This window comes from Phalacrocorax carbo, chromosome 18, assembly GCF_963921805.1.
Source record: "Phalacrocorax carbo chromosome 18, bPhaCar2.1, whole genome shotgun sequence".
Lineage (NCBI taxonomy): Eukaryota > Metazoa > Chordata > Aves > Suliformes > Phalacrocoracidae > Phalacrocorax > Phalacrocorax carbo.
The window spans coordinates 5,352,866-5,378,642 of NC_087530.1; the positions used below are offsets into that span (position 1 = coordinate 5,352,866).

Consider the following 25,777-nt stretch of genomic DNA (forward strand, 5'->3'; position numbering starts at 1 on the left):
CGGGGCTCGGGGGCGCCGGGCTGGGACCCGGCCCCGGGGAGCCGGGAGGTGCTGTGGGTGCCGGGGAGCGGGGCGGGGGTGTCTGCAGACAGCCGGGTCCGCCGGCTGCAGAGGGTCTGGGGGGGGCGGTGGAGGGCCGGGGGGGGGGCGGAGGGCCGGGGGGGGGCTGAGCCCGCAGCCCATCTGTCGGCTCCCCGAGAAGGCGAGCGCTGCCCGGCTGTCCCGGGGACCAGCTGCCGGGCTCGCTGGCCGCGGCCAGATGAGCGACACTTTGAAAGTGTGGAAACAATCCATTTTCCAAAGCGATCATTTAAAGCACTTAGGCAATTATACACTTAAGATTAGCGTTAATAATTCACCAGCGCCGCGGCTATCGCCGCGCCGGCCAGCATCGGGCCGGCCCCCCCCACACCTCCCCGCCGCCCCCCGCCCCGCATGCCTGCACTGGGGCCGGGGAGGGGGGGAGCCCCGGGGGGGGGGGGACACACGGACCGAGCCCCGGGGGGGGCTCCCTGCGGCCGCCTGCGGTGGGAGGTGGGAAAACTCCTGTTTGCTTTTCCCTTTCCCTCGGCGGCGGCTGATCCGCCAGAGCAAACAAGCGGGAGGGGAAGAAAGGGCCGGCGGAGGCGAGACCCGTTTGTTTGTAAAGAAGTTTTATTTCCACATTTAAAAAAGGGGAGGGAGGGGGGAACCGGGAGCGGGAGCGGCGGCCCGAGCCCCCCCCGCCCCCCGCGCCCCGGCCGGGCCGGCCCCGGCATACAGACTGACAAGAATCACTTACACAAATACGCCCTCAGGGTTCACAAATAAATAATTCATATACATTTTGCGCACCGTATTTACATTTCGCCGCTTTTGGGTTGTGGGGTTTTGCTTTTTTTGTTTTGTTTTCGGTTTTGTGGTTTTTTTTTTTTCGTTTTGCTTTTGTTTTGACTCACGGACGTCCCGAAGTCTCGCTGCGGCGGGCGGGGGGCAGCGGCCCGGACCCCCCCAGCCCCCGGCCCTTCCCGGCGGCGGGGGGCCGGGGAAGGCGGGCAGAGGGCCCCCCGGAGCCGTCGGTGGCAGCGGTGGCTCGGGCAAACCCCCCCCCGCCCCCCGGAGCAGCCGGTCCCTGCCCGCGCTCCCGGCGCCGGCCCAGGCGCGGGGGGGGCAGCTCTGCCGGCTCCCCCGCGCTGCCAAACCCGCCCTGGCTCTTGCATTCTTTATATATATTTAAAAAAAGGAGGGGGGGAGGTCTCATTTATATATATATATATATATATATTTGGGGATAAGCGGGAGTCTGTCGCTTCCTCGCAGCCCCAGAGGCGCGGTGCCCCCCTCCCCGGCCCGGGGGGCGCCGGGGGGCTGCCCGGGCGGCCGGGGCTCACCGGGGCTGCGCAGCCCGGGGCAGGACACCGGGCAGCGGGGGCAGGGGCGGCGGGGGCTCGCTGCCGCCCTGCAGTCCGTGGATGAGGATGCGGGGCACCAAGGGTCTCTGTAGAGCCGGAGGAGGGGCGCTGGGCCCCCGGTAAAGGTAGAGAGCGGCGCCGGGGTCCAGGTTGGAGACCAAACTCTGTGGGTAGAAGTAGGGCGAGGGGAACATCCTCTGGAGGGCTGAGTAGTTGCCAGCCTCGGCCAGCAGCTCCAGGCCCACCGCCGTCTGCCTTTTCCACTTGGTCCTGGGGGGGGGACAAGTCGAAAGGGTGGGGGGGTGTCAAGGAGGGAGAGATGCTCCAAAAGCCGCTCCAGTGCTCTTTTTACCCTTTGCACATCCCTTTTCCCCGGGCTTTGCTCTCATTGCGCATCCCTTCTCCCCGCCGCTGGCTCCCGGGGCCAGCGCGCCCTGTCCGGCTGGGCTGGGCTGGGACCAGTCCAGTGCTGGGGGATGCAGACCCCCATTAACCGGGCGAGGGGGTCCTATCTCCCCGGCGTGGGCGCCCCCGGAGCCCCCCCCCGCAGCCCCAGCCCGCCTGAGCTCCGCTGCCGGAGTGTCAAACCCTGCGACTAACATTTCGGTGCTTTCCTGGGGTGTAAATTCCGATTTACAAATTACGAACTGCCTGTGACACCTCGGGCGTGACCTGCCGGACCCCCCACCCGGCAGCCCCGCCGCGATGCTCCCGGACCCGCCCCCCCCGGGCCGGCGCTGCCGGGGTCCCGCGGGGAGACACGCGTGGGGCAGCGTCCCGGGGCGTTCGTTTGCGGCGTGTATATATATATATATATATGTATATGTGCGTGTGTATATACGCACGTATGTATATATTTTATATATATATGCATATATAGGTGCATATAGCTATGTGTGCACCTATACGTGTGTGTGCCGGGTCTGATGAAGACGCCCCGGGGTCTCGCCCACGCCGGGCCGGGCCTGGGGGGGGGTGTGGGGAAGTGGGGCTGGAGACTCCAGCCCGGCTCCGGCGTGCCCCTGCGGGAGGGATTTGGGGAGAGAAGGGGTGAGGGCACAGCCCCCGCTGCCCCTAAATCCCCCCAAAAGCCCCGACGTGTTGCTGAGTGGCGGATCGTTGCGGATGGCGATGGAAATGGGGGAGACAGAAGGTTAAAACTCGGGGGGGGTGGGGGAGCGAGGGGACGGGGGGGCTGCGGCCGGGGCCCCCCGTTTCGGGGCGGTGGCGGTGGTGGGGAAGCGCCGACGGGGACGGCGGGATGGAGCCACCGAAGCCGTCACACGTCTCCAGACCTTTTTACAGATTTGTCGCTGAAGCGCTAAACCTATTTCCACCAGTAAATTATTCATCATAATAATAATTGTGTCATTACTGTAAGGGGTGTTAATTATTGATGCCCAAAGCAGTAATTGGTATCTATTATTAATGGGCCGATGTGTTATGCTGTTGTGTTTAGCTGGAAGCCCGCTTCTGTCTCCCCGCCTTGCCGGGGCACGGATTGCACACACCCCCCCCCAATCTGTCCTGCCGCCCTAACACTTTTCTCCCCCTTATTTTGGGGTGAAAGGCCCTCCCGGTGGGGTGAGGGGGGGACACTCGACATCCGCATCTTTCCCGGTGCCAGGAGGGACGGGGCGGCTGCGGGGTGCAAGAGCCCTGCCCGGTTCGGGGGTGCGGGGCCGGGGAAGGGGGCGGGGGGGACCCCGGCACTGCGGGCGGGAGGGAACGGTGCATTTTTACCTTCTGTTCTGGTACCACGTTTTCACCTGCGTGTCGGTGAGGTTGAGGGAGGCGGCCAGCTCCATCCTGTCCTGCACGCTCAGGTATTTTTGCCTCTCGAAGCTGCGCTCCAGCTGGGCCAGCTGATGGTCGGTGAAGGCGGTGCGGGCTTTGCGCGGCTTTTTCAGCCGCACCGGGGGGCTGTCCCGGGAGCTGGAGATCTCTCGGTCCCCTTCTTCTTTCACTGGGCCGAGAGGGAGGAAGAGAGGCCAGGTCAGGACAGGAAGGGAAGGGAAATACCCTCAAAAGAGGGACGTAACCCCGAAAGCCGGGCTCAAGCGCCGGATCCGGCTCACGGCGCATTGGCTTTGCAACCCCGTAAATTTTAACCCCGGCTGCTCACGGGGAACTCACGGGGTCCCCGAGCCGGGCCCGGCTTTTCCCCCTCCCGAGGGCCTGGGAGCGGGGCTGGGGGGCCGGGCTGTGCTGCGGGTAGCCCCCGCATCCTCTGCACCCCTCATTTCTCACGGGGCAGGATCCTGCTCTGGGCTTATTCCCCCAAACCCAACAGCTTTTTCGATGCTTGGATATTTTTTCCCTTCTTCTTTTCGCTCTTTTTTTCTCTTAAAAAAAAAACAAAAACCACACCAACCAACCAACCAAAAAAAAAAAAAACAACACCCAACAAACAAAAAACAACCGAAAATGAAAATCGTGAGCCCACATTTTTTGGAGGGGAAATTCGCTGGGGTGTTGCTGCTTCTCTCCCTCCGCGGAGAACCCTCCGTCCTCTCGGGGATGCTGCCGGGGCATGGACCAAACCTCCCCTCTCCAGGGCTCACAACGAAATACCGGCGAAGGGACTCCGCAAGCCCCTGGCCCCGCCGTGATTTATATTAAAAAATACCGAATGAGACGGGCTGGAGGTGGTTCGTTACCGCGGTCGGTACATACGCACCGGCAGAGCGACGCGGAGATTTACGCCGCGAAACATTAGTAGGTGATGGGGAAATTTCCAAGCAGGGGAAAAAAAAAAAAAAAAGAGGAAAAAAACCCCAAACAAACAAATAAATCCCTGTTTGTGCTCGCCTGCTCCACCCGCCTGGAGGAGAGTCTGTAGCAAAAAGGCCTCGTTTATACAAATCGGCGGCGTTTGGGTTTTTGGGTTTTTTTACGCGGTTTTATGTTAAATTCGGGGTTGAGCAGGGACGGGGCTGTAGCCGAACGCGGGCTGATTTCTCACTGCAGGAACACAATAATCCGGTTAATTGAGCCACCGGGGAGGGAAACTCTTCAACCAGAAATCCCGGCTCCGGCCGAGCAGGCAGAGCCCAGCCGGGGACGAGCCCTGAACAGGGGGACCCGGCTCCCGTTCCCGGGAAAGCGGCGGCGCTGGGAAGGGGCCGGGGCCGGCCGGGCTGGGCGGGGTGTCCCGGCCCCGCTCCCTCCCGGGAAAGGCCCCAAAGTTTTTGCGGAGTTTTTTCGCTGAGGAAAGCAGCCTCCGGCCCCCCCGGGAAGGCAAATCCGCCCCCGGGCTGATCCCGGCTCCTAAAAAAGTTCCTGCTCGCCAAAGGGCGAGCTCGGCGGCGGCGGCTTCCCCGGCCGGCTCCGCGTCTCTCCCCCGCCTAGTCCTAGCTTAAAAAATTATATACATATATATACAAAAAATATATTACGGATTTTGGGGCATTTTGGCATTGGCCAAACCCTGGCTGCGCCGCCGAGGGCTCGGCCCGGCCCCGCAACCCCTTCGCGGGGTCCTTCGGAGCGTTTTGCCCCAGGAAAGGCGAGCTCCGACGGGAGCGCGTTGGGAGCGGGGCCCTCCCCGTGAAACGGTGGGTTTACCCTCACCTACGCGGTGTTCCTGCCTTCATTTAAGCAGTGGTTTCCTTCTCATTTAAGCCGTGTTTTCCCCCACATTTAAGCCGTGTTTTCCCCACATTTAAGGCGTCTTTTTCCCCACACTTAAGCCGTGTTTTTCCCCACATTTAAGCCGTGTTTTCTCCCCATTTAAGCCGTGTTGCCCTCCCCGATTTAAGGGATGGTTTTTCCCCCCATTTAAGCCGCGTTTTTACCGCGGCTGCCCCGTGGCGGGGGCAGGAGAGGAGCCGAGCGTAGTTGGGATAACGGCCCCCACAAAAAGCCGCCCCCCCAGCCCAGTTCGGCTTTGGGGGACGCGGGAAACCCGCGCTCCTTCTCCTCCTCCTCCCTCGCCTCTTTCGCGCCTCGGCGATTTGGGGGAAGGAGAGAAAAACTGAAGGAATTCGGGGCGGGGAGGGGGGGTGTAGGAGGCGAAAACAAAACGCCAAGGTGGGAATCGCAGCTGTTTTGCACCCCGGCCCTGCAAAGCGGCGGCGCCGAGCCCAGCCTTTCTCCCGGGTCACTTCCAGCCCGGGCCCCGGCCCCGGGCTCCGGCCTTCGGAGCGGCCCCCCCCCGCCGCGATGTCCAGGGTTTCCCCCCGCCTTTGGAGGCTCCTTTGGGGGACTATTTTACCTCCATGAACCGGGTTTCACCGCGCGGCTCCGGCCGGGCCGGGGGTGCATTTGCAGCCTCGGCCCACCCCCCACTTTTTCTTGCTAGACCACCCCAATCCAGCGGCCCCGTCAGGACCCATGGCCCCCTCCCATTCCCGCCCCCCTCCCCGATGAGTACCCTCGCCTTCCCCTCGCAAACACCCAGCAAACAATTTTCCCAGGTGAAAGTTTTTTGCAGGGGTGACGGGGGCGGGATGGGTGAGGGCACCCCGGGATAAACCGCTCCGGGGGGGGCGAGGACCGACCCCAACCTGCCCCCCGGTGCTGGTCCCGTGCCCCCTGCCCGGCTGCCGCGGGGGTGCGGGGGGGCCCGAAGCCCCCATCCCGGGGCGAGCAGCCGCCACCCCCTGCCCCGCTCCCCTCCGGCGCCGGGGATGCGGCCCGGGGCTCCCTGAGCGTCAGGCTCGATTTTAAACCATCTCCAAAATAATAATAGAAATAACAAGAATCGAAACAAACCCCGCCGACTTGCTTGTTCGTTTCTCACTGGAGACGGGGAAATACCCAGTAAATCCGTGATTTTTTTTTATTATGGTTTTCTTGGGTTTTTTGTTTTGTTTTTATTTTTTCTTTTTTTGCTTCCCTCCCCCCCCCCCCGGCAGAAATCACCCCCGGTTCTCCTCTCCCGTTCCCCGCGATAAGGAACGAAACAGCCCGGAAACATCCCAGCGGCTCCCGCGGGCGCCTTCGGCGAAGCACCGACCCCTTCCACCGGGCCGACCCCCACCGAGCCCCGAACCCCCAAGTTTTCCCAAGTTGGTGACCGACCCCCGCGGTCATTCCGGGGCCGAGCGGTGCCGCCATCCCCGCCTCATCACAGGGGCTCCATCACCGGGGCTTCATCACCGGGGCTCACCGGGGCCGGCTCCGCAGCGAGCTCCGGGAGGCTCCGGGGCCGCCTTTGCGGGGTCCAGGGAGGTGAGCGGCGCTTACCTTTGTACTCCGAGTCCGAAGAGGAGCTGCTTGTGGTTTTTTCCATTTTCTCCCTAAAGTCCTCGCCGGGCTTGGTGGGGATCCTGCCCGCCGGCTCCTGCCCGCCGTGAGGTCCATTGGTGCTGGAGTACGGAGCGCAGGCGGCCAGGGGCTTGCAGTCGGCCAGGATGTCTCTGATGAGGAAGGAGGAGGTGACGGTCCGGGACTGGGAGGGAGCCGAGACCTGCCCCGGCTGGAGGTGCGCATCCAGGCCCTGCCGCGGCCCCGCCGCCTCCAGGCACTCCCGGCCCGGCGAGCGGGGCGAGGGGCAGCCGCTGCTGCCCTCCGAGGGGGGGCTCAGCTCCAGCGGAGACCGGCCCTCGCCCACCAGCGGGTCCCCCTTGGGCACGGCCGGGCTGCCGGCTCGGTGGGAGAGGATGGAGTCGATCCCAAACCCGGTGGAGCCCTCCATGGCCCCCGCGAGGTGCCGGCGCTCACACGGGCATTGGAGGGGAGGGCGCGGCGGAAGCGGTTTGATAATGATAATTAACAATAACGGGGGGGGGCGGGGGAGGGGGGAGCAAAAGAAAAAAAGGGGGGAAAAGAAGGGAAAAAGAAGGAAGAAAAAAAAAAAAGGAGCAAAGTTCAGCCTGGGATCCGGGTAACAATTGCTGCAGGGCTCTCCGAGGCGCCGCGCGTTAGATCCAGGGCTGCTCCGTCTTCAGCATCGCGCCCAGCTGCACTTACAGACAGACAGACAGAAAGGGGGTGGGGGGGGAGAAGGAGGCAGAGTCAAACTTTGGCCGCCGAGGGGGTGGAGGGGTGGGGTGTGGGGGGTGGGGAGGGACGGACCCTAAGCTCACCCGGGGTCCGGGCCCCCTTACCCGGGCAGCCCTCCCTCGGCCGGAGCCGCGCGGCGGGGCTGGGGGCAGCCCGGGGGCGCCCAGCCGGAGGTGGGGAGGCGGCGATCGATAGTGAGGCTTCGCAGCGCCTTTAACCACTTAATGATCCAGAAATCAATGGGGAAGGGCGAGGGGAGGGCGGAGGGGGTGGCCAGCCGTCGGGCCGCCGCCGAGCCCCCCTTCCCCGCCAGCACCTCGGACAGCGCCGGGGGAAGAAACCGGAGTCACTCCGGATCCGTCAGCGCATTCAGCACCTCGGACAGCGGCGGGAGCTCCGCGCGCCCCCCCTCCCGGGGGGGCAAAGGGGGAAATGGGGAGAAAAAAAATGAATTTGTGCCACTCCGGCTTGGGGACCCCAGCACCCCCACACCCCCTCTACCCCCTCCCATCCCCCCCCGTGTGAACGCGCCCATTGGCCGCGAGGCGTTTTGGGGGATGTCACTCCCCGGCGGCGGCACCTTGCAGCTTGATTAACGGGAATTAATTGCCGCCCGGATCCCCGCGCTTTCCGGGCGGTTTCCGCCCTCTTTTGCTGTCATTATCCCGCTGATGGGGCTCGTAATGGGGTGATTAGCCGCGGGGGGGGGTGGGGGGGGGGATGTGGAGGGGTTGCTGCTTTCTGCTCGCCTCCCCCCGCAATTAACCGATCTGCCGGTCCCTCCCAAGCAGGGAAAGTTTTGCTGGGCGTTCAAAATAATAATAATAATAATTAAAAAGGATTAAAAAGAAAAGGAAAAGCACAGAAACCCTCCCTAAAGCCCCAGCGCAGAGGCGCCCTTTCTGAGCCCGAGGTGAGCCTCGAAGCTGCGAATTTCGTTGAATCCCTCGAAATGGGTCGCGAACGACCAGAGAGGTCCTTTAGGGCAAGGGGACGCGGGGCCACCAGGCAGCCCCCCCCATCCCCGCTCGGCGCGGCGGGGCCGGGGTCGCTCTTCCCGCTCTCCCAGCGCCGAGCGGCGGTACCTACTAGTGCAACTGGGAAGGGACCACGCTCAGGGCGGATTTTTTCTGCCGTCAAGCCCGTTTCAAATAAAGCCCCGATGGCCCCAGCCCGGGCCGCCCGCTCCCTGCCCGTTTTTCCCACAGACAACAAGTTTCCCCCCTCCCGCCCCTTCGGGGTTTTTTTGTTGCTGGAAAGGGAGAGGGACCGGCTCACGCAGGGCTCCCACCTTTCTCCCGGTCGGACTGGCTCCTGCCTTCTCCAGGGTTTATTTAGGGGCTTTTCCTGGGGGTAGACCCTTCTCCGCGGAGATGAGGAAAATGTCCACACCCGGGTGCGTGGAGCTGCGCCACTTTAAAGCGATGTCGTTGGTTATTTCTCCAATACTCGATTTCCTCTCTTCCCACCCTCTTCCCGGCCAGGCAGCTGCATCTTGTCCCTCTTCCAAAGCCTCCCTTGGCCGGCAGCTTGGAGGCGATCGAGGAGGGGAGACGACCCCCCCCACCCCCCCCCCCGGTGAAGCCCGGCTGCCAGCTGTCGGGCAGCGGCGCACGCAGGGCCCCCCGCACCTCCTGCCCTCGGCCCTGCAGGCTCGGGGCCGGCTGGGATCGGGGCAGCGGAACAAAAGGGCCTTATAGGAGGATAAGACCAGAGACAAAACCAGCGTCAGCCCCGGTCCCAGCCTGCCCCCACCCTGGCGGTGCAACACGCCAGGCGCTGGGGGCTGCTCGTCCCCCCCGTCCCTGGGGGAAGGATCCCCGCTGCTGCTCTCTGCCCTCTCTCCCTCCCAGCACAGAGGTGCTGCCCCAGTGCCAGGGACTGGGGGCCAGGCTGAAGGGTTTTCATCTCCTGGGGGCTGGTTTTGCAGCATCCGCCTCGCCAGGCAGGGCTGGGCCAACAATCGCTTTAGGCTGGATCAGAGCAACAGATGTGCAGGAACTGGTCCCAGTGAGAAATGGGGCAGAGACCCCGATGAGGTTTCCCAGCTCTCTGCAACATGACTGCGCTGGCTCCCGGGCTCTGGCAGCATCCCTGTCCAGCCAGTGTACCCTAATGGGGACTGAGATCGGCACTGGCATCAAGACAACAGCATGGAGATTGTGTCTGGGACCAGGAAAGGGACCAGAAGAGGGAGCAGGGCTGAGAGTGGGTTCAGAATTAGGCTTTGGATCAGCTGTGCAGGGACAGGTCTGGGCTGTGGGTCTGCTGCCATATCTCCTCCTCTTGAATAAGAACTCCACCTTCAAACAATTGCAAGGATGTTTCCAGATCAGATCCACTCTCTGACGCTGTGCAAGGTTTTGGGGTGCGGTGGGGGGGGGGTGTGTCTGGTCCACATCCCTGAGCAGATTCTATATTGTGCCATCCCCAGCCAACGCCCTGGGAACAGAAACTGTCACTCCTAGGCCACACTTGGAGCTCCCAGCAGCTACAGAGGCACTTGCTACTCATGTTCTAATGTCAGTGTGGATGGCATTAATTAATAAATAGTAATAATAATAATAAGTACTATTATTATTAAGTTGTTTCAGAACTAGACTCCCCAAGGCAGAAACATGCCCGATTCTGCCCATACCTGCTGGCCCCTACACCACTGGACGCTGAACAAGCAGGGTCCAGATGATGTGACTGTGGCTCCTAGCACAGGCAGGAAATCCCCCGCACAGACCTCCAAGCAGTCCACACTACCCTCCCTGTGCGTGTCTGCCCTTAAATCCCGTTGCCTAGGCTGTTCCTGTTCGCAAATACATGGGCATGCACCAGACAAGGAGAGATCCCTGATGCCAGCTGCGTTTCCAGCCACCTCCTCATAAGCCCCCTCTCACATCCCAGGCTTGGCTCTAGGACTCTAACAGCTTTGGGAGCTGCCACTTGTCCCACCTCATAGGGTGCTGCCGACGGGCAGGGTCAGGCTCTCCTGGCATCAGTCGCCAGCGCAGGTCTGGCCTTGGGGCCGTGGGGCAGGGCTGTCTCCAGGCATCCCCAGAGGCTTAGGGAGAGCCCTGATGGGGCTGGGGGTTGTTACCTCCACAGCTGGGCCAGGGGTCGGAGGGCAGGGGCTGCTGGGCTGTGGTGATGGCTGTAGCAAGGGTTAGTCCAGAAATATCTGCTGGGGGTGCACAGAGCAGTACCCCGAAAGGGCCCGGCTTAGTGGGGACAGTCCCCGGAGGCTGTTGCACTGAATTCCTGGCTGAACCCAGCCTGGCTGCTCGGAAAGGCCGTGCCCAGGCCGGCGCAGAGGGATGCTCAGCAGCGCCGGGCGCCGGTGGGATGCTGCCGTAACGAAATGAATACCTCAATGACAGCGAGCGAAGGGCAGGGTGGCTCGGGGCGGGGGCTGACGCCGAAGGGGGGGGCACAGCCAGCCCGAGGGTCGCAGCGGCGGGGGGAGCAGGGCCCGGCGGTGGGGAAGCTGCAGCAGCGTTAAAACCCCCGTTGCCAGTGGGTGTCACTGCAGGACAAGGAGCGTCCGGCGCGGAGGGTCGGGACCCCGGCACCGCGCTCCCCGGCCGGGGTGGGGGGGAGCGCAGGGGGACCCCCGGCTTGCGGCTTGGCTGTGCCCCCCCGCCCGCCCAGTGAGCTTGGCCACGGGCTGGGGGCGGGGGGCGAGCCCCAGGTGGCACCTCGGGTCGGGGGGACGAGGCCACCCTGCCGGCTCAAGCTCTCGCCCCGCGGGAGGACCGGGCGGGGGGGACATTCCCCACCCGGGGTGCGGGTGGGTGCCGATGCAGTGGGGAGTGGGTGCCCACGCTCCCACCCGACAGGCCACCCGACTTGTAAGGCTCGGGCCGTTTGGGGCACGACTCTGCCCAGGATTTCGGGGTGCAGCGGGGCAGGTCTGTCAGCTACAAGCCCCACGGAACGTGCCTCCTCCTGAATGTGCTTTGCTTGACTTGCCTCTTGCTTTTTGGGTTTCTGGCCTCTTTGGTGGCTTCTTGGACCTGTCCCAAATCAGCAGGTTTGCATGGGCTTGGCTCACAGCACGTGTTTGCCAGCCCATTTCCAGCCACGCAGCACTCGCCGGAGCTGCCTCCTTCCCTCTGCACGCCCCAAGGACCCAAGCAGTTGCTGCAGGTGGGCGCAGATGCTGCAGCTGGGCCCAGAGCTGAATGCGGCTCCTGCCAGGCAGCAAAGCAAACCTCGTGCCTGGCTTTCTCACATGCTGGTAAACAATGTCGTTTTTAGCAAGACAAGTCATTTAAGGCCCAGCTTTGTCCCTCCCTGGGGAGGTGGGAAAGGTCTTTGGTTATAATCCACCTCTACCAGCATGGCAAGCCCTACTGTTATCTCCTAGTTATTTTAGATGGGTTTTATTTAGAGGCCTGTACTAAAAAGGGTGATTGGCATAGCAGGGTTTCCTGTGTGGAGCAGGTGATTTCTTTCCTCCCCCAGCCCAGGTGTGGGCAGGGTGGAGTTTCCTACAACTGCTTCCATATACAAAGGGCAGGCTGAGGCACAGACTGCCCTTCAGGAGGGGATGTGAGAAATACCAGAGCAGTTGGTGTGGAGCCTTCCTTGTCCTGGGAGAGGTAAGAAAAGCTGCCCCTGCAGTTTACTTCATTTTTTTGTGTCTCATACAGCACAGTCTGATGTTGTGAAGGAGGGCTTTGCTCTTTTAAAAGTTTGACTGGAGATGTGGGGGGCAAGCCCTAGGCTCAGCATGGCTTCTTCGTGTTGTTTGGCTGCTGGTGGGTGTGTGTAGGAGGGCTGGGCTAGCCCCAGTACTGAGGGTTGTGGGGCAAAGTCATGCTGGGCACATCCATCCCATCTGCAGTGCTTGTTATTGGCCCCTTATGAGCTGGGGATGCGTCTGGGGCTGCCCAGGACAGCAGGTCTCACCCCCTCGGGCCATGGCCCTGAAGAGCCCAGGCCATCCTGGGTGAGCATACCTGAGCTCTCTGAGTGCCAGTGGGATGATGAGTACAAAGACTGAAAGCTAATGTCAGACTTAAATATTTATCTGCTACAATCTGAGGTGCAACAGTAGCTGTGAGAAGCAGGCTACTTAGGAGTAATTAATTATTCCACTAGCAATCGTGGGGCTGCACAGTTAAAGCAATCACAGGTATTCCCAAGTGGTATTTTCTTAAGGTGAAGCACCCTGTTGGGAGGAGATGGCTTTTAAATGTGTTGGTACCTGTCTGAGCATCTGCTGTCACCTCTTGGTGGCCAGGCTGGGGTTCGGGTGCTGTGACACTGAGTTGCTGGTGGCAGAGTTTGAGTTTGTTCTGCAACTGCTTGGAGAGGCTCATCCTTGAGGGACACCAGGCACCAGCGGCTATTGGAGGGTAAGCGTGGAACTGGCTGGGGCCATCTTCAAATGAAGGCATCGCTCTGTGGTGAGGCCTTGATTTGGCAGAGTGCTTAAAGCAGGTGTTTGGATGCCTTCATACAGGCATGGGCTTTGCTGAAGTGGGCACTGATGGGGAGCTTACTTGGCAACAAAATGAGACGGACTGATGGATTATGAGATATTATAGACTTAATATTGACTTGGGATATGGTTGCATTTAATATATTTGTTCAGAAGAGACAGTGAAGGAGACTGTCCTGCTTTCCCTCTGGGGCCACACTGGTGCGAACACTGGCCTGTTCTTGGTGTGCTGTTACCTTAATTACGATGAGATGTGCAGTGATCAGACTAAAATGTTGTGTGTCTGACATGAAGCAATGAACAGGCTGACACAGAATCATTCCTCTAATATTTGTGATTTATTTGGCTGTAGCTGCATTAGCATAATTCTCTAAAACTAGAGAGAAAGCCTATTGTCTATGGCTATCACAGGGTCTAAGGGCTGCGGTGCCCAGCACAGCGCTGCGGTCCTCGCTGCATGGATGCTCTGGGGAACGGGACCACATCTCGCAGGCACGTCTCAACGGGAGGCACTGAATACCTTTTTACGAGCATCACGGTCTGGAAAAGTACTGAGATGAGGCCCAACCTATAACGAAAGGAGCAGATAGGCGATTGGTTACCGCAAGCAGCCGGCCAAAGAAAATAGGTTGTAGCACAAACAGGGAAGAGGCTGCATATTAGCACAGGGGGTTTTGCCTGTCTGGGAGACGTTGCTCCAGCTGAAATTAAACACTTAACCTGTTTAAAATGAGGACTAGTTTTCTGATTGACTTCCGGAGGTTCTTATTCTGCTCTAGTAACAAGGTCCTGACATAGTAGTCTGACTATGGTGTGTTGGTTGTCTGATGCTTTCAAATGCTGGCATGCCTGAAATAAATATGACTTGTTTTCTACAACACAGGACTTGTGTGCTTCTCTGAGGGGCCAGGATGGGCTCAGAGCTCCCAGGGAAGGCCCTGCCAGGGTCAGGGACTCTTGCAGGACCTGCCCAACAAACACTCAAGCAGCCTCTCCCCAGGAATCACCTTGGAGATGGGGAGGGAGTGAACTAATGCCCATGACAAATAAACAAAGGGGAAGTCACCCCAGGGGAGAAAGGTCCCAGGGCCCTTTGGGGTGAGCGGTGGGGTTTACGCACAGCTGCCTGCAGCAAACCTATACCGCAGATGCAGAGTTACTGAGATGTCTGGCTCTGTGGATAGAGTGGGTTTACCTGCCCCCACACAATTCCTTGTGCCTTGCGTGGATGTGCAAGGTGCCTCCCGCTTCCCCCATCCTGCTCGGGCTGGCTGGATGTCAGGTTTTGCATATGTAAAAATACACAGCAGTCTTTGCCCTGAAAAGCTTGCAAGTGATCTCATTAATCAAGACAAACAAAGTGTATTTAGCTATTCCCCCTCCCTGGAGGAAGGCGTTCAGGTACTTAAATATGCATTTGAATGCCTAACTTCAGACAGTTGTTTCTGGATGTCTTTGCTTTCTCACAAGTAGCAGCAGCGACATAACCCCTCTCCAGGAGGGGAGAGGTGGGGAGGCAGAACCAGGGGCTGCTAAAGGAGGTGGGCAGCCCCTGGGTGCTGGCAGGGACAATCCCCAGCCCGGCCAGCTCCAGCCTCTCATTAACAATGCAGGATTTTTTTACCCTCCGAGCTGGGATTGTTAGAAAAATCCAGGTAAGGAGAGCTGAGCTGCTTCCCTTGAATGTGCCTCTGCCTTCCCCATCGCGCTCCCTGCCTGCCAGTGCTGGAAACTGGGCAGGGGGAAACTTCTGCCTGGGACTGGGTTGAAGCCACAGGGGACAAAACAGCAGTCTTAGTACAAAGCTCCCAGGTGAGAAATGGTGCACTGAGCCACAACTGGCAGTAATCAAAATTAGCAGAGCCCTTGACAAAGTTGTGAGGGATGCTAGCTTCTGCCTGCAGCATGAGTAAGTGGGAAGCACCAGGTGTAGGACAGGGGACAAGTGCTATTTTAAAAAATGAGAAACCCTCTCATAATAAGGGACAGTTGAGAAGTATGGATTAGTCCCAGGCCAGTAATTAGAGTCAAGATAAGGGTGTCCTTGGGTCAAAGGTCTTATTATGACAGTGACTGGTGTTGAGAAGTCAATGCCAGTGATGAATCCTCGTCTCTGATTCTTCTAATTCATATTTTAAATGATGAACCCAAAGGTACTTCCTCCAGAGACAGCTGATGATCTTTACCATTACTCTGATGTGGTTACGGGCTGTTATGCCAGGACTTTGTCTGACTGTGCATTTGGAGCATTGGCTGTAGCAGGACAGGAACATAGTTCGTAGGCACAAGCTGGGTGATTTTCCTTGCAGGGTGATGGAGCTGCAATGGTTTTCAGCTCCTGATCAGAAGCAATGTTTTGCTGTTGTTCATTGCATTTGTTACTGACAAGTTAAAACCTGCAGGACACTTGCAGCTGGGATGTTGTCTAGTCAGTGCTTGCTTCAAAGAACTAGAGGAGCAATAAAAAACCCCCTTTCCACTCCTAAAACTTAAATATGTGTTTGGGGGTTATTTTCATTTGGGTTTCTCAGTTCTGATCATGTTTGGAATCAAAGGGCTGTAAATGATCGCTTGTCAAGCATTAGTACAACCACACGTGGGTTGTAAGCAGAAGCAGGTCTATTAACGGAGGACTAATAAATCACGTGAGATGCAGTAAGGCTGAGCTGGTACGGGGAAGGCAGAGCTCCTGATGACGGCAGAGCACTTACCCCAGAGTCTGGGATTTTGTGGATGCTGTTGGTGTCAGGCTTGTGGACGCTGGGGTGTGTGTGCTGTAGCTGCTGGGCACTGTGAGCACCCGTGGGTGGTCAGTAAGATTAGCTTCTGGGGAGGGGAGTAAATGAGAGTTGCGCTGGGAGGGGGGGAAGTTTTAACTGATATAGCTGGATGAAATGGCTTGCGATGACTTGGGGGGGTGGTGCGTAGAGAATGAACTCCTGAAAAGGGCTGAAACAAGTAATAAGTAGCAGTGGGCTCTCCTCCTGCCCGGGAAGGATCCAGGCTTGGCTGCAGGGAGACGTGGCTGTGCCCGCTCCTCTCCCAGCACCTGCCTGGCTCTGCCCGCCTGCTCAGAGGCAGCTTCCCAGCCCTGTACGATTTTTCACTTTAACAACAAAGCCGCCCCTAGACTCAACATAGTTTTTTCCATCATCCATTTGATCGAATCCTTTTAGCAGGTGACAAAACACTTTCTTGAGCTCTCTTTACAGGAAACCAATCTCTATTCCTTTTTCAAAACCTCCCTCATTTACAGGAGTCTAACAAATCCTGGGCCTTTTAAGTCCTCTCCTGTTTGGTGGTGGTATCCCCCCCCGCCCCATTTGTAGGTTTTTCATGGGGGAGGAGGGAATAAAACACACAATACAGAGAGGGGTAGGATGTACACACTGACGCACGCCATGCCGATCATCCCTGTACAGACAAAAACCACGCGTGCGCACGCACATCGAGATGCAAATGATTTCCGTCAAGCTATCACTTGTAAAGCTTGACAGAAAATAATGAGAAACACTAAATCTTTTATAAGGTCAACACTCAAGCAGCTGTCAAACAAGAAAAGAATTTAGCGAAAGATCCGCAAAAACTTCCATCGCCTCATTAAATCCAACAGGGCCGAGGCCCGGCGTGGTGAGGAGGCACCGGGGCGCCTCCGTTTTGTGTCAGTAATTTGCGGCGGAGGAAGAGGGAAGACGAAACAGCCAGCGCCGAAGGGGCCTTGGGGGAGGCTGGGGAATCGTTAGTGCGCCAGGAGCGGCCTCGGCTCCTAATTGGAAGCATTGGGCATTATCAACGGAGGATTTGCCTCGGCTCCCTGACAGCTCTCTAGGCCTGGAATGATAGCCCACTTGTCAGTGTAAAAGACCATTAAAAACAAACCATTTTGATTTAATTGGAGGCGGTGCGCTGGGGGCCCAGGTGAGGTGCTTCATCAGCTGATGTTGGCTGCTGATGCCTTTTTCCCCCTGTATTGATGGCTTTTTCTTTTCTCCCCTCCCTTTCAAAAAATGTCTAGGAAAGAGAAAGAGGTGCTGAAAGATCCTTCACAGCTGCATTGAGAGTGGCTTTCAATAGGGTTGTCAACAAATGCCATGACAAGTTAGAGGCAGGTATTTTTAAAACAGACGTTATTCTGTCCAAGATGAGCTGCGCTCAGAGGTGTGTGTTGGATTATTAGGGTTACAAATACTGTGGCTTTTCCTGGCAGTAGCACTCTTAACCAGTTTAATGAATGAGGTTGATTTTTCTCTCCCTACCTTTCTAATTCCAACAATGTCGGGAAATGCAGGACAAGGGAGTCTGGGCAAAGTGATCCTTATTTGAAACCTTCCTGGGTCTGAAGCAAAAAGTGCTCAGCAGTTTTTAGCGGCTGTATTTAATGCCCCATGGAGATTTGGGAACTCTTTTTTTTTTTTTTTTCCTGAAACAGTAGGTAGCACCGAAAGCAATGGTAGGTGCTCACCTGTAACCCAACCTGGTGTGTGTGGTTTTACTCTACCGCAAGCCACAAGGCTTCAAGCACCCCAAATTTGTTCTTTCACAGGTGAGTATCTCCCTAACAGCAACGGACATTGCTTGCCAACAGTTGCTTGTGCTGCCTTTGGACACCAGGGCTCGGATGCAGGTGGAGCCTGCCCTGGAGACGGCCCCGCCTGTAAGGCTACACAGGGAGGGGTGGTGTTATCTTGTGTCAGGAGATGTTGGAAAGCCATGAAAATGGCAGAGGGATGATGGGTTACCTGTCTCTGAGGGAGACACGAGGAAGGGCTGAGCATGGCAGAGGGCAGCATTAGGGTGTGGTGGAGAGGCTGAGTGTCCAGGGCATGTGCAAATGCATACTGGGAAAAGCTGGACCGTGGAAATGCTTTGCTGTGATTTCAGCACTTGCTTTGCTGGAAGTTTCGGCTATCAGGCAAAATAAGAAAACCTGCAGAATCTGCAAGAAAGTGTAGTGATGGTGGCTGGGGCCTGGAGCCTGCGTTTAGTCATAGAACGGCTGTGGTGCGGGAGGTGACATCTCTGCTGTGGTCCCAGTGGACACGTGCAGGGATCACGTTCAGGGTAGCTGGGTCTCTGCTGCCCGTTTGGAATCCTGCAGGGTGCTGTATTTTCTGTTTTCATTGTGCCTGTTGTAGGCAGGGCAGCACTGAAGGCCAGCAGTGCTGCTTTGGATTGTGTCCCAGCCCTGCATTGACACCAATTCATGTCACTTGGGCAACTGAACAGCCATCAGGTAACAATGTTTTGGTGGTTTATCTTTTTTTGGTCAGCCAAAATCCCAGCTGAAGGGAGGTTTGATCTGGTACCATGGTGACAGAAAGCTCTTGAACTCATTGCTTTATTCTTTAAGCACTATCTAGGGTCCAGGAGACAAGTCTTATAACACTCCATGAAGTTTTGCTGTCCTCACACCTGGGAGGATAAATGCCATATCTGAAAAGCCAGCCCGCCACGCGCTGTGCATATCAAGCCTCAGTTATTTAAGCAGAGTCTATGGCTTTTCTGACAAGACAACAGTTGCAAGATTACATGAGCTGTGCTTGTCAGTTCAGCTCTTTAGACAAAAATAGAGGTAAGGCATTAAAAAAAAATGTGGAACATTTTTGTGTGTGTGTGTTAAACCTCAACTGTTAATTCTGATGAAGGATCAGGCTGTGAGCAGATATCGGATCCCTGGTGAGAATCAAATTCTGGAGCCCAGAATTTTGCTGCAAAGTTTATACAGTGGGGATTCCTCTAATTACTTTCAGTGGAAATTTACCTGACAGAGCTTTCCCAGGTAACGCAAGGCATATGCGGGAGAGCCGCTCAGCCGTTGACAGAGCCTTTGATTTTGTGCCAGGTTGCAAATTAAGTCTTTTGCCAAGGTACCCGAACACTTGCTCGTCAATTGCTTATCGCTTATTCATATCGCGCATCGAGTGCAGCTCGTTTCATCTGCTCAGGAAGGCAGCACATGTTGACAAAAGTGTTGTCCAAAGTTGCTGCATTTTCTTTCCTCCTCCTGTTTGGTCAAGTAAACAAGACTATTCTTCCTGGAAAGCCGCCCTGAATGTCTGTGCAAGTTGGAATTCTCTAATGAGCAAAGGCAAAACCCTGGTGTGTGTCAGTGACACGTGGTGCATGGAGCTATTTTGACACATGGGTGAATTCTGTTCTACATCACTGCTGCGCGAGGTATCACTACCAAAATCCTTGTGGGTTGACTTGACAGAGTCCTGGAAATATATTGTGGAGTGGCCAGTGTTGAGTTACTGGTTTAGATTGTGACTATCAAATATTCAGATGGAGGTAGGTGGAGCCTCACCCTGGGCTGGCACAGGCAGGGCTGTGGGGTTGCTGTATTTTGGCAGCTGCACCCTTTCCAGAGTTTGGTTGACACCAGGGATGTCATTCTGCCTGGGCCAGCATGATGCTAATCCTGAGTGACGTAGGGATGGGGCACATCCCATGAACATGCAGACAGGAGTATTTATTTATGCCCGTGCTGGGTGCCTGAGGTACATCCCTCGGAATGCAGTCCCACATCTACAAGTAAATGAAGTCTTGGTGCACAGTCACAGCCGTGCTGGCAAAACCTGAGCCCAGGAGTCATGTCACTGCAGGCAGAGCAAGGCAGAGGCTGTTTGCCTTGGGGGGTGACTGAGGAAGATGAGGGGAGTAGAAGCATCTTGCTGAGGTGAGTAAGGAGTTAACTTCTGTTTAGGGTTTCTTTTGTGGCATTTTTCTTGGTGGTTTTTTTTAGTTTGTTTTTTGTTTAAATACTTCAATTCAGCAACTTTCCCTAATGAACTGCCTGTCAGGACATGACTGGCTCCCTGCGACCTGTTTGTCTCAGTGAGCTGGAGGGCCCAGGAGACCATATGCCAGGTTGGTCCTCCAGACCGAGACATGGAGCAGGAGTGATCACCCGGCATGGGAGAGCCTGTAAATCACCCAGTTAGCTTAATAGCGTGGGCCATTATTCTAAAGCAGTGGGGCTGAAACCTAAATCCAAATGAAAATATAGTCAATTTGTCTATACTTTACTGAATGAATAACTATGTAATGTCATGCAGCCCTGGCAATGCAGGGAGCAAGCTGAGGCAATTAGCAGGGAGAGCAAAGCTCCTTTGTTTTCTTCTCTTCCGCATCCTCTGCAAGCTCTAGCATGGTCCCAGGCGATAGTCTTGCAGGGACTGAATGGGAAGTCCAGTTTAAGAGCCAGTAGTGGCGTCCACACCCTGTTTCTGCAGCTCTCTGTTAAGCTGACAGGATGGGAATAGAAAAATGCTCCATGTTGATTTTTATGGGTCTAAAGGAACAAAATCTCATCTTCCTGCTGCCCCCTGCTTTGGGTTACAAGCATCTCGGTAGCTGGGTGTTTTGCATCACTGCCCAGGCCCAGGGCAGGCTAGACTGAAAGGCATCGTGCCAGACAACAGGCAATGATTGAGTGACAAGAAGGATGAGTGGCTTGAGGACACGACATACTCCTGCATCTTGCACCAGCCTTGGTCGCATGGAAAAGTAGTCTAAAGTGGGGCTGTGGTCAGGGCAATGGCGTCTCTGTATATTCTTGCCCAGAGCTAGAAGTTCTTCCCAGGTCCTGAGCATCTTCTGTAATGACCAGAGCAGGGCAGTGTCACTGAAGGCTGAAATCACATGCAGATGGGAGTCTGCTAATAAGCTTTCTGTAAAGTGATATTTTTGTCGTTGCTTTTCCTGTTGCTTTTTGCACAGTAGGATGAGGGCATTATATGCATTTAAAGTAAGTGTTTTGGTAAAGTGCCTACAGTGGTCAGTGCTAACTGCTGGCCTCCCCAGGCCACTGAGGCTTAAAAAAAGCCATAAAGTAGTCATCCACCACCACAGAAGAGCCTGAGAAAGGTTTCATGAGGACAGAAACACAAGAACAAGCTCCCTCATGTCTTTGAAGCACCGCTCTCTGTTGTAAATGATGGATTGCTAGAGTGATTCCTGGAGTCCCTGGGTTTGGTTGAAAGGCTAGGCCAGTTTTTCTTTCAAGACCATTCCACCACCACCTATGTAGAACCCAACTCTACAGAGATGGTTAAAGCACAGTTTGGAGGCTACCAAGTGTCTTTGGGCACCAACAACTTTCTCTGCTTTTAACTGGGTAAATGTTTGTATATGTTCAAGAGAACTTATTTTTTTCATGGAGGAAACCATGCACTGAAACTCAACTGAGCAATGAATTTCCTGATCCAAGTTCGAACATGGGCTGTGCCTGTTAGATCTGCAGCTGGGGAAAGGCAAACCTTCCACGTTAATGTAATGAGAAAGGAGGAATAAGAAAATCTGCAGAGGCTCTGCAAAATGAGCTGTCCCTCCTCCGAGGGATGCTGCTCCTGGGAAGGAAGGGAAGAGGAGAGGAAGGAAAAAGGCAGAGAGAAGAAGAAAAGACTTGCAGGTTTGAGAGCCATGGCTGGGGGAGGAACCCAATCACAGTCATGGATGAAACAAAAGGGAAAGCATGAAGAAAAAACACAGGCTGAAAAATGAATAGTGATGGAAAGGTCTGGGGTGAGAGGAGTGCTAAAGAGGAGGCTTGCCCCAGTATCTCGTGTGACTTACACAATCTGTTTAACAGCGATCGGTCATGTTCTTTCCCTGACACTAGCCGCAGCAGCAGCTCTGTGCTGACAGGCAGCGGGGATAAATGATTACTGACATATGCTAATCGGACAGTCTTAGACAGGATGTAAGAGGAATATATCAAGGTGGTGCAAAACACATTTCTTGGTCAAAACTCTCCAACTTGTACAAGTAAATTAGCTTCAGGAAGTCACAAGGCTTCTTCGTTGTTTTAAGCTGCGGTTAAAAATCAACAGCATGGCAAAAAAAATAACCCCATCAGAACAAGGGCTGGGGTGGAGGGCTGAGAGGCTCTTTGCAATAGTATCTATCAATGCCAGATATGATTTTGGCCACGTAAACTCCCTGCAGGGTTTCAGTGCTTTCAGACTTTCTGGTGTCTCCTTTCCATTCCTCTTGCCCAGCTCTTTTCTCTTCCTTCCTAAAATGCCCCCTAGCTTTCCACTTGAAGTTTCCCTGTAATTTACACCACAAACAAAGCTAACGAATTCAAACAAGTACCCCAGAGCACAGCAGGATGAGCAGATGAATTCAGGGAGATGTTGAGATCCCATTGCTAGAACAAGAAATCTTCTCCTTGGCTCTTATTTGGATCAATTAAAGGACATGTCATGCACATCTGTAACCTGGCTAGACCCTTTGACAGTCTCAGGGTGAATATTGTCAATCAGGTAGTTTAGAGAGGTATCAAGAGTGCAGGCTTCCTGGAAATCTGTATTTCTTGGGGTGAAAATGCTTCTTGAAATATCTGGTGTGGTTTGAATTAGTTATGGTGAGAGCTGATAAAACGGCAGGCTACCAACATGCAGGTTTGGCTGTCCTGCTTGTGCAGGGCACTTGCAGGGATACCAGCAGGGAACAAAGGCCACCTCTACTACCAGGGAGATACAGAAAGATGCTTCTCATCTGGTGAAGCACACAATAAGTTAGAAAATAAGTCATTAAGCCCTTATCTGGGCAACTGCTGCCTGTATTCTAGGGCTTACGGCTGCAAAAAAGATCCCACCTTGAAGTCCAAAAGGGGCTGATGTTTGAATACATGCAGTGCCAGAGAATTTTATGGTCTGGGTCCCAGGAATCTCTGAGGTAAGAGCCTTGTGTCTACTTTCACTGTGCTAAGGGTGTTATTAGGGCATGTGGGCAAGGTTAGGAGGTGTCCCTGAGTTCAATCAAGTGCTCCATACCTTTTCCAAGTGGGGCAGGTGCCAGAAGGACTCCTCCTTTGCAGGTAGTGGGTGTTTTCGCAGAAATGTGGTGCGAGTTTCACACACTTTGTTTTTCTGTAACCAAAGGTAACCAAGAATGAGTTGAAATGGCTGCATGGCTATATACATCAAGTTGGTGTCATGCAACGTAATGACACTGGGATGAGCTGGACTAAAAGTGACTTTGGACTGATGATCACAGGTGCCCGATATGGGCTTCCAGTCTGGGGTTTCCTGGCTGTCTGGTGTGTGATGCTCTCCTGACCGATTGCAGCTCAGTGCTTGATAGTCCCAGCACAAGCCAGTGCAAGTACCTGGTGAATGTATTGGCCACTGCATGAAACCCTGGGGAACCTGTCTGCTCTGTGGTCTAGAATGTAGGTTTGTGTTGCTTAACTCTGTAATTAGTGGCTGCAGGCCTCAGGAATGTGATGGAGGGAATGTAGTGATTTAAAACATCAGTCATTAATAGATAAGGTAGGGATGCACTTTCCAACATCCTAGGCTTGTGTATTCATAAAGTAACTGCTAATTAAGAACAGTGTATTCTTGCACTTCAACTATAAAGCATAGTTTGTGATGGCAGTAAGCCCATTGAAATTGGTCATTACCATATTAGCTCGACTCTTCTTTGAGCCATTAACTAATAAAACAGTCATTGGCTGCTTTTAAATGTTATTACAATATTGGTATGTTTAACAGCACAGCGTTCCACTCTAACAGCTGCTGCGGGTGCTGGCATGAACCGAACCACGCCACGCCAGGATCAGGGCTGGTGATGGTCCTTTGAACATTTGTTGGCTACTCCATTGTTTTGCCCACTGTCACAGGTAACCTGAGCAGAGCTGATGTTGTTCAAAGGACTATCTGCAGGGCTCCTGGCATGAAGATGACATAAATACAAGAGATAATTTGAAACCTAATTCTCTGTTATAGCAGGGCCTTTTAGTACTGTGGCGATGCAGAGAGAAGCAGAACCTGTTTTAATTGATACCAGGAGTTCAACTGGGCACCCTGTGACTAGAGGCATATTGATGCAGACAGATGCTTAATGATGGCTCTGTGGGACAGGTGCCTAAGCCTCTTGAAAGGCCTTGGCCAAAGCACTGCTGCCCTGGAGAGCTTGCTCAGCTCTTGTGTATATCTTCAGATACAAAAATACTTTTTAAAAAAAACCCACAACTTTCCTTTTGTCTCTAGAATACTTTCATGCACACCCATTGCAATTTGCACATCTAGTGTTCCCTCCCGCAGCATCAGCCCACAGGACATGCTCTGGCTGGAGCCAGCTCATCTTGGCTGGGAAGCAGCTGATCTTTGTTAGGCTTCACCAGCTTTCCAGTAGTCAGGGAGGATGGTTTCCTAGCTGAGGCCCCTCTCCATGGCTGGGTGAAGTACCTCCATTGTGGGGTGGGACAGTGGGGTGTTATGCCTGGTAGCAGTGCTGTGCACAGGAAGGAAAAATCACCTTTTTCTTTTCCACTCGCTGGGCTGCTGTCAGCGCTCTCTGCTGCTCCATCCACAGCTCCTTGTATTTGTGTTGGAGGAGGTCAAAAAAGGGAGTACAAGGCCTGGAAAACATTGAAAAGACCACAATATAATCTCCAAGGTTAATGCCTCCCTTTACCTTCCCATGCCAATGCCCATCTCTGCTCCTGGAAAATGTGACTGGTGAGAACATGAATAAACCCTCACACTGGGAAAGGCTTTCTCTTCCTGGAGAATAACTGCAAATGAACGTGGTTGTGCAGGCTGTGCACCACAGCCTGCACATGCTTTGGATCACCTGCAGCAGGGCTGTGCTAGGGCATTCCTCAGAATGGGCACAACTTATACCTCTGCATGTAGGGCCCATACCACCACCTCTGTTCAAGCCCCGGTGTGCTGGAAGGACTGCAGAGCACCACAGACTGCGGCTCAACCTCAGGCCCTGCTATGGCTCCAGAAGGGCATTTCCCAGCTGGTACCTGATGGTGGCTAATGAAAGTGCTGAGGAGGTCAACATCCAGAAGCAGAGTGCTGGGCCTTTGCATTGCCACCCTGCAGCTCAGAGGAGCATCTCTGGCTCTGACCAGCTGAAGGTAGACCTGCTGGGTGCCCTCTAGCCTGACACAGCCGTGGCAGCTGCCTGGGAAGAACCACTGGGTGCAAAGTGTGTTTTTCTAAAATAACATTGCTTTTGCTCTTAAAATACTGTGGTATACCAAAAAGCTGCAAACAGCTGCAGTGGTGGGTTGGGTGAGAGGAGTAAGTGCTGTCCTAAGCAGTCTGAATCGTGATAAAAATGGACTTAATGCAGATGGTCAGGTGTCTGCAGCAGAAAGGGGAGCTGAACTGCTGAGCCCCAGTCTAGTGCCTCAGCTGCACAGACCATATGTATTTGCCCCTTGAAAGGGGGTACCAGGGAGCCCCCTGGCCAGGAGGGGACAGCAGCACAGAGGAGCTGCAGATGACCATGATTCTAGGAAAACAGTAAAAATGAAATGCAGTTGCTTGTTGGCCAGTGTCCTGTTCAGCTGTTCTGAGCTGGTATTAACCTGACCAGCTTGTGGCAGAGCTGTAGCCTGAAATTGTTGAGCCTTGCTCCTTGCAAGGCAGGATACTTTAACTTCATCTGGCACCCCGGGAGGCAGAACTGGCAGTGGCAGCAGCAGGGTTCTTGCCTCGAGGACAGTGTATCGCTTATTTCTGTAGTCGTGCTGCTATTCTTTTCCCCCAAGAAGCAAACACTTGAAGGTGATGGAGGACCTTGAGCTTAAGTTTTATTGGTCCTTGTCTTTGCACACGTTGCTGGTGGGGGGACACCTTTCTCATCTCTGCAGCAACCCCTGACAGTGGGGAGGCATCAGCCCCAGCTCTGCGCCCACCTGTATCCTGCAGTGCCTTCAGCTGCAGCTCCCATAACAGAAAGAGAGTGCCTTCCCTGCCTGTCTGAACCAACTGCAAGACACCGGGGACTTGGGCTAACTGCTGGGCTGCCTCTGGTCCACCAGCTCCACCAGGAGGTGGCTGTCTGCAGAGAGAGGTTGTGCACCTTGAAGTGAGATGGTGCTTCGTGGCTTTTAGCAGGAGTGAGTCCAAAATTGGTAGCAGCCAGCTTTTAGCAGTCTGGAGGATCTTTGATCATGGAGGGTGTGAGCAGCGCATATGCAAATAGTAACTCTTCTGTTTCTTGTTCCTTCACCCCTGTGGTGACT

At 55.2% G+C, this 25,777-nt stretch overlaps 2 protein-coding genes across 2 annotated transcripts in view; both read right to left on the reverse strand.

Moving 5' to 3' along the window:
* Positions 1-1,297: 1,297 nt before the first annotated feature.
* BARHL1 (BarH like homeobox 1) lies at positions 1,298-7,102 on the reverse strand. Its single transcript, XM_064468690.1, has 3 exons — positions 6,582-7,102; positions 3,135-3,357; positions 1,298-1,661 (listed from the first exon to the last, which is right to left on the reverse strand). The coding sequence occupies exons 1-3, from the start codon at positions 7,030-7,032 to the stop codon at positions 1,367-1,369; spliced, it is 969 nt and encodes a 322-aa protein (XP_064324760.1). The 5' UTR covers positions 7,033-7,102; the 3' UTR covers positions 1,298-1,366.
* A 5,994-nt stretch (positions 7,103-13,096) lies between these two features.
* CFAP77 (cilia and flagella associated protein 77) overlaps positions 13,097-25,777 on the reverse strand; it is a 61,448-nt gene continuing 48,767 nt past the window's right edge. The window contains exons 4-6 of the mRNA XM_064468558.1: positions 24,049-24,151; positions 22,560-22,655; positions 13,097-13,345 (exon numbers count right to left, since the gene is read on the reverse strand). Of these exons, the coding sequence (XP_064324628.1) occupies positions 13,277-13,345; positions 22,560-22,655; positions 24,049-24,151 (268 nt within the window). The 3' untranslated portion in view covers positions 13,097-13,276. The remainder of the gene's footprint in view (positions 13,346-22,559; positions 22,656-24,048; positions 24,152-25,777) is intronic.

Coding starts and splice junctions, on each gene's coding strand:
- BARHL1 (XM_064468690.1), bottom strand. CDS start 7,032: ATGGAGGGCTCCACCGGGTTTGGGATCGACTCCATCCTCTCCCACCGA. Junction 3,358..6,581: donor TTCGGACTCGGAGTACAAAG/GTAAGCGCCGCT, acceptor CTCTCGGCCCAG/TGAAAGAAGAAGGGGACCGA. Junction 1,662..3,134: donor ACGTGGTACCAGAACAGAAG/GTAAAAATGCAC, acceptor TCCCCCCCCCAG/GACCAAGTGGAAAAGGCAGA.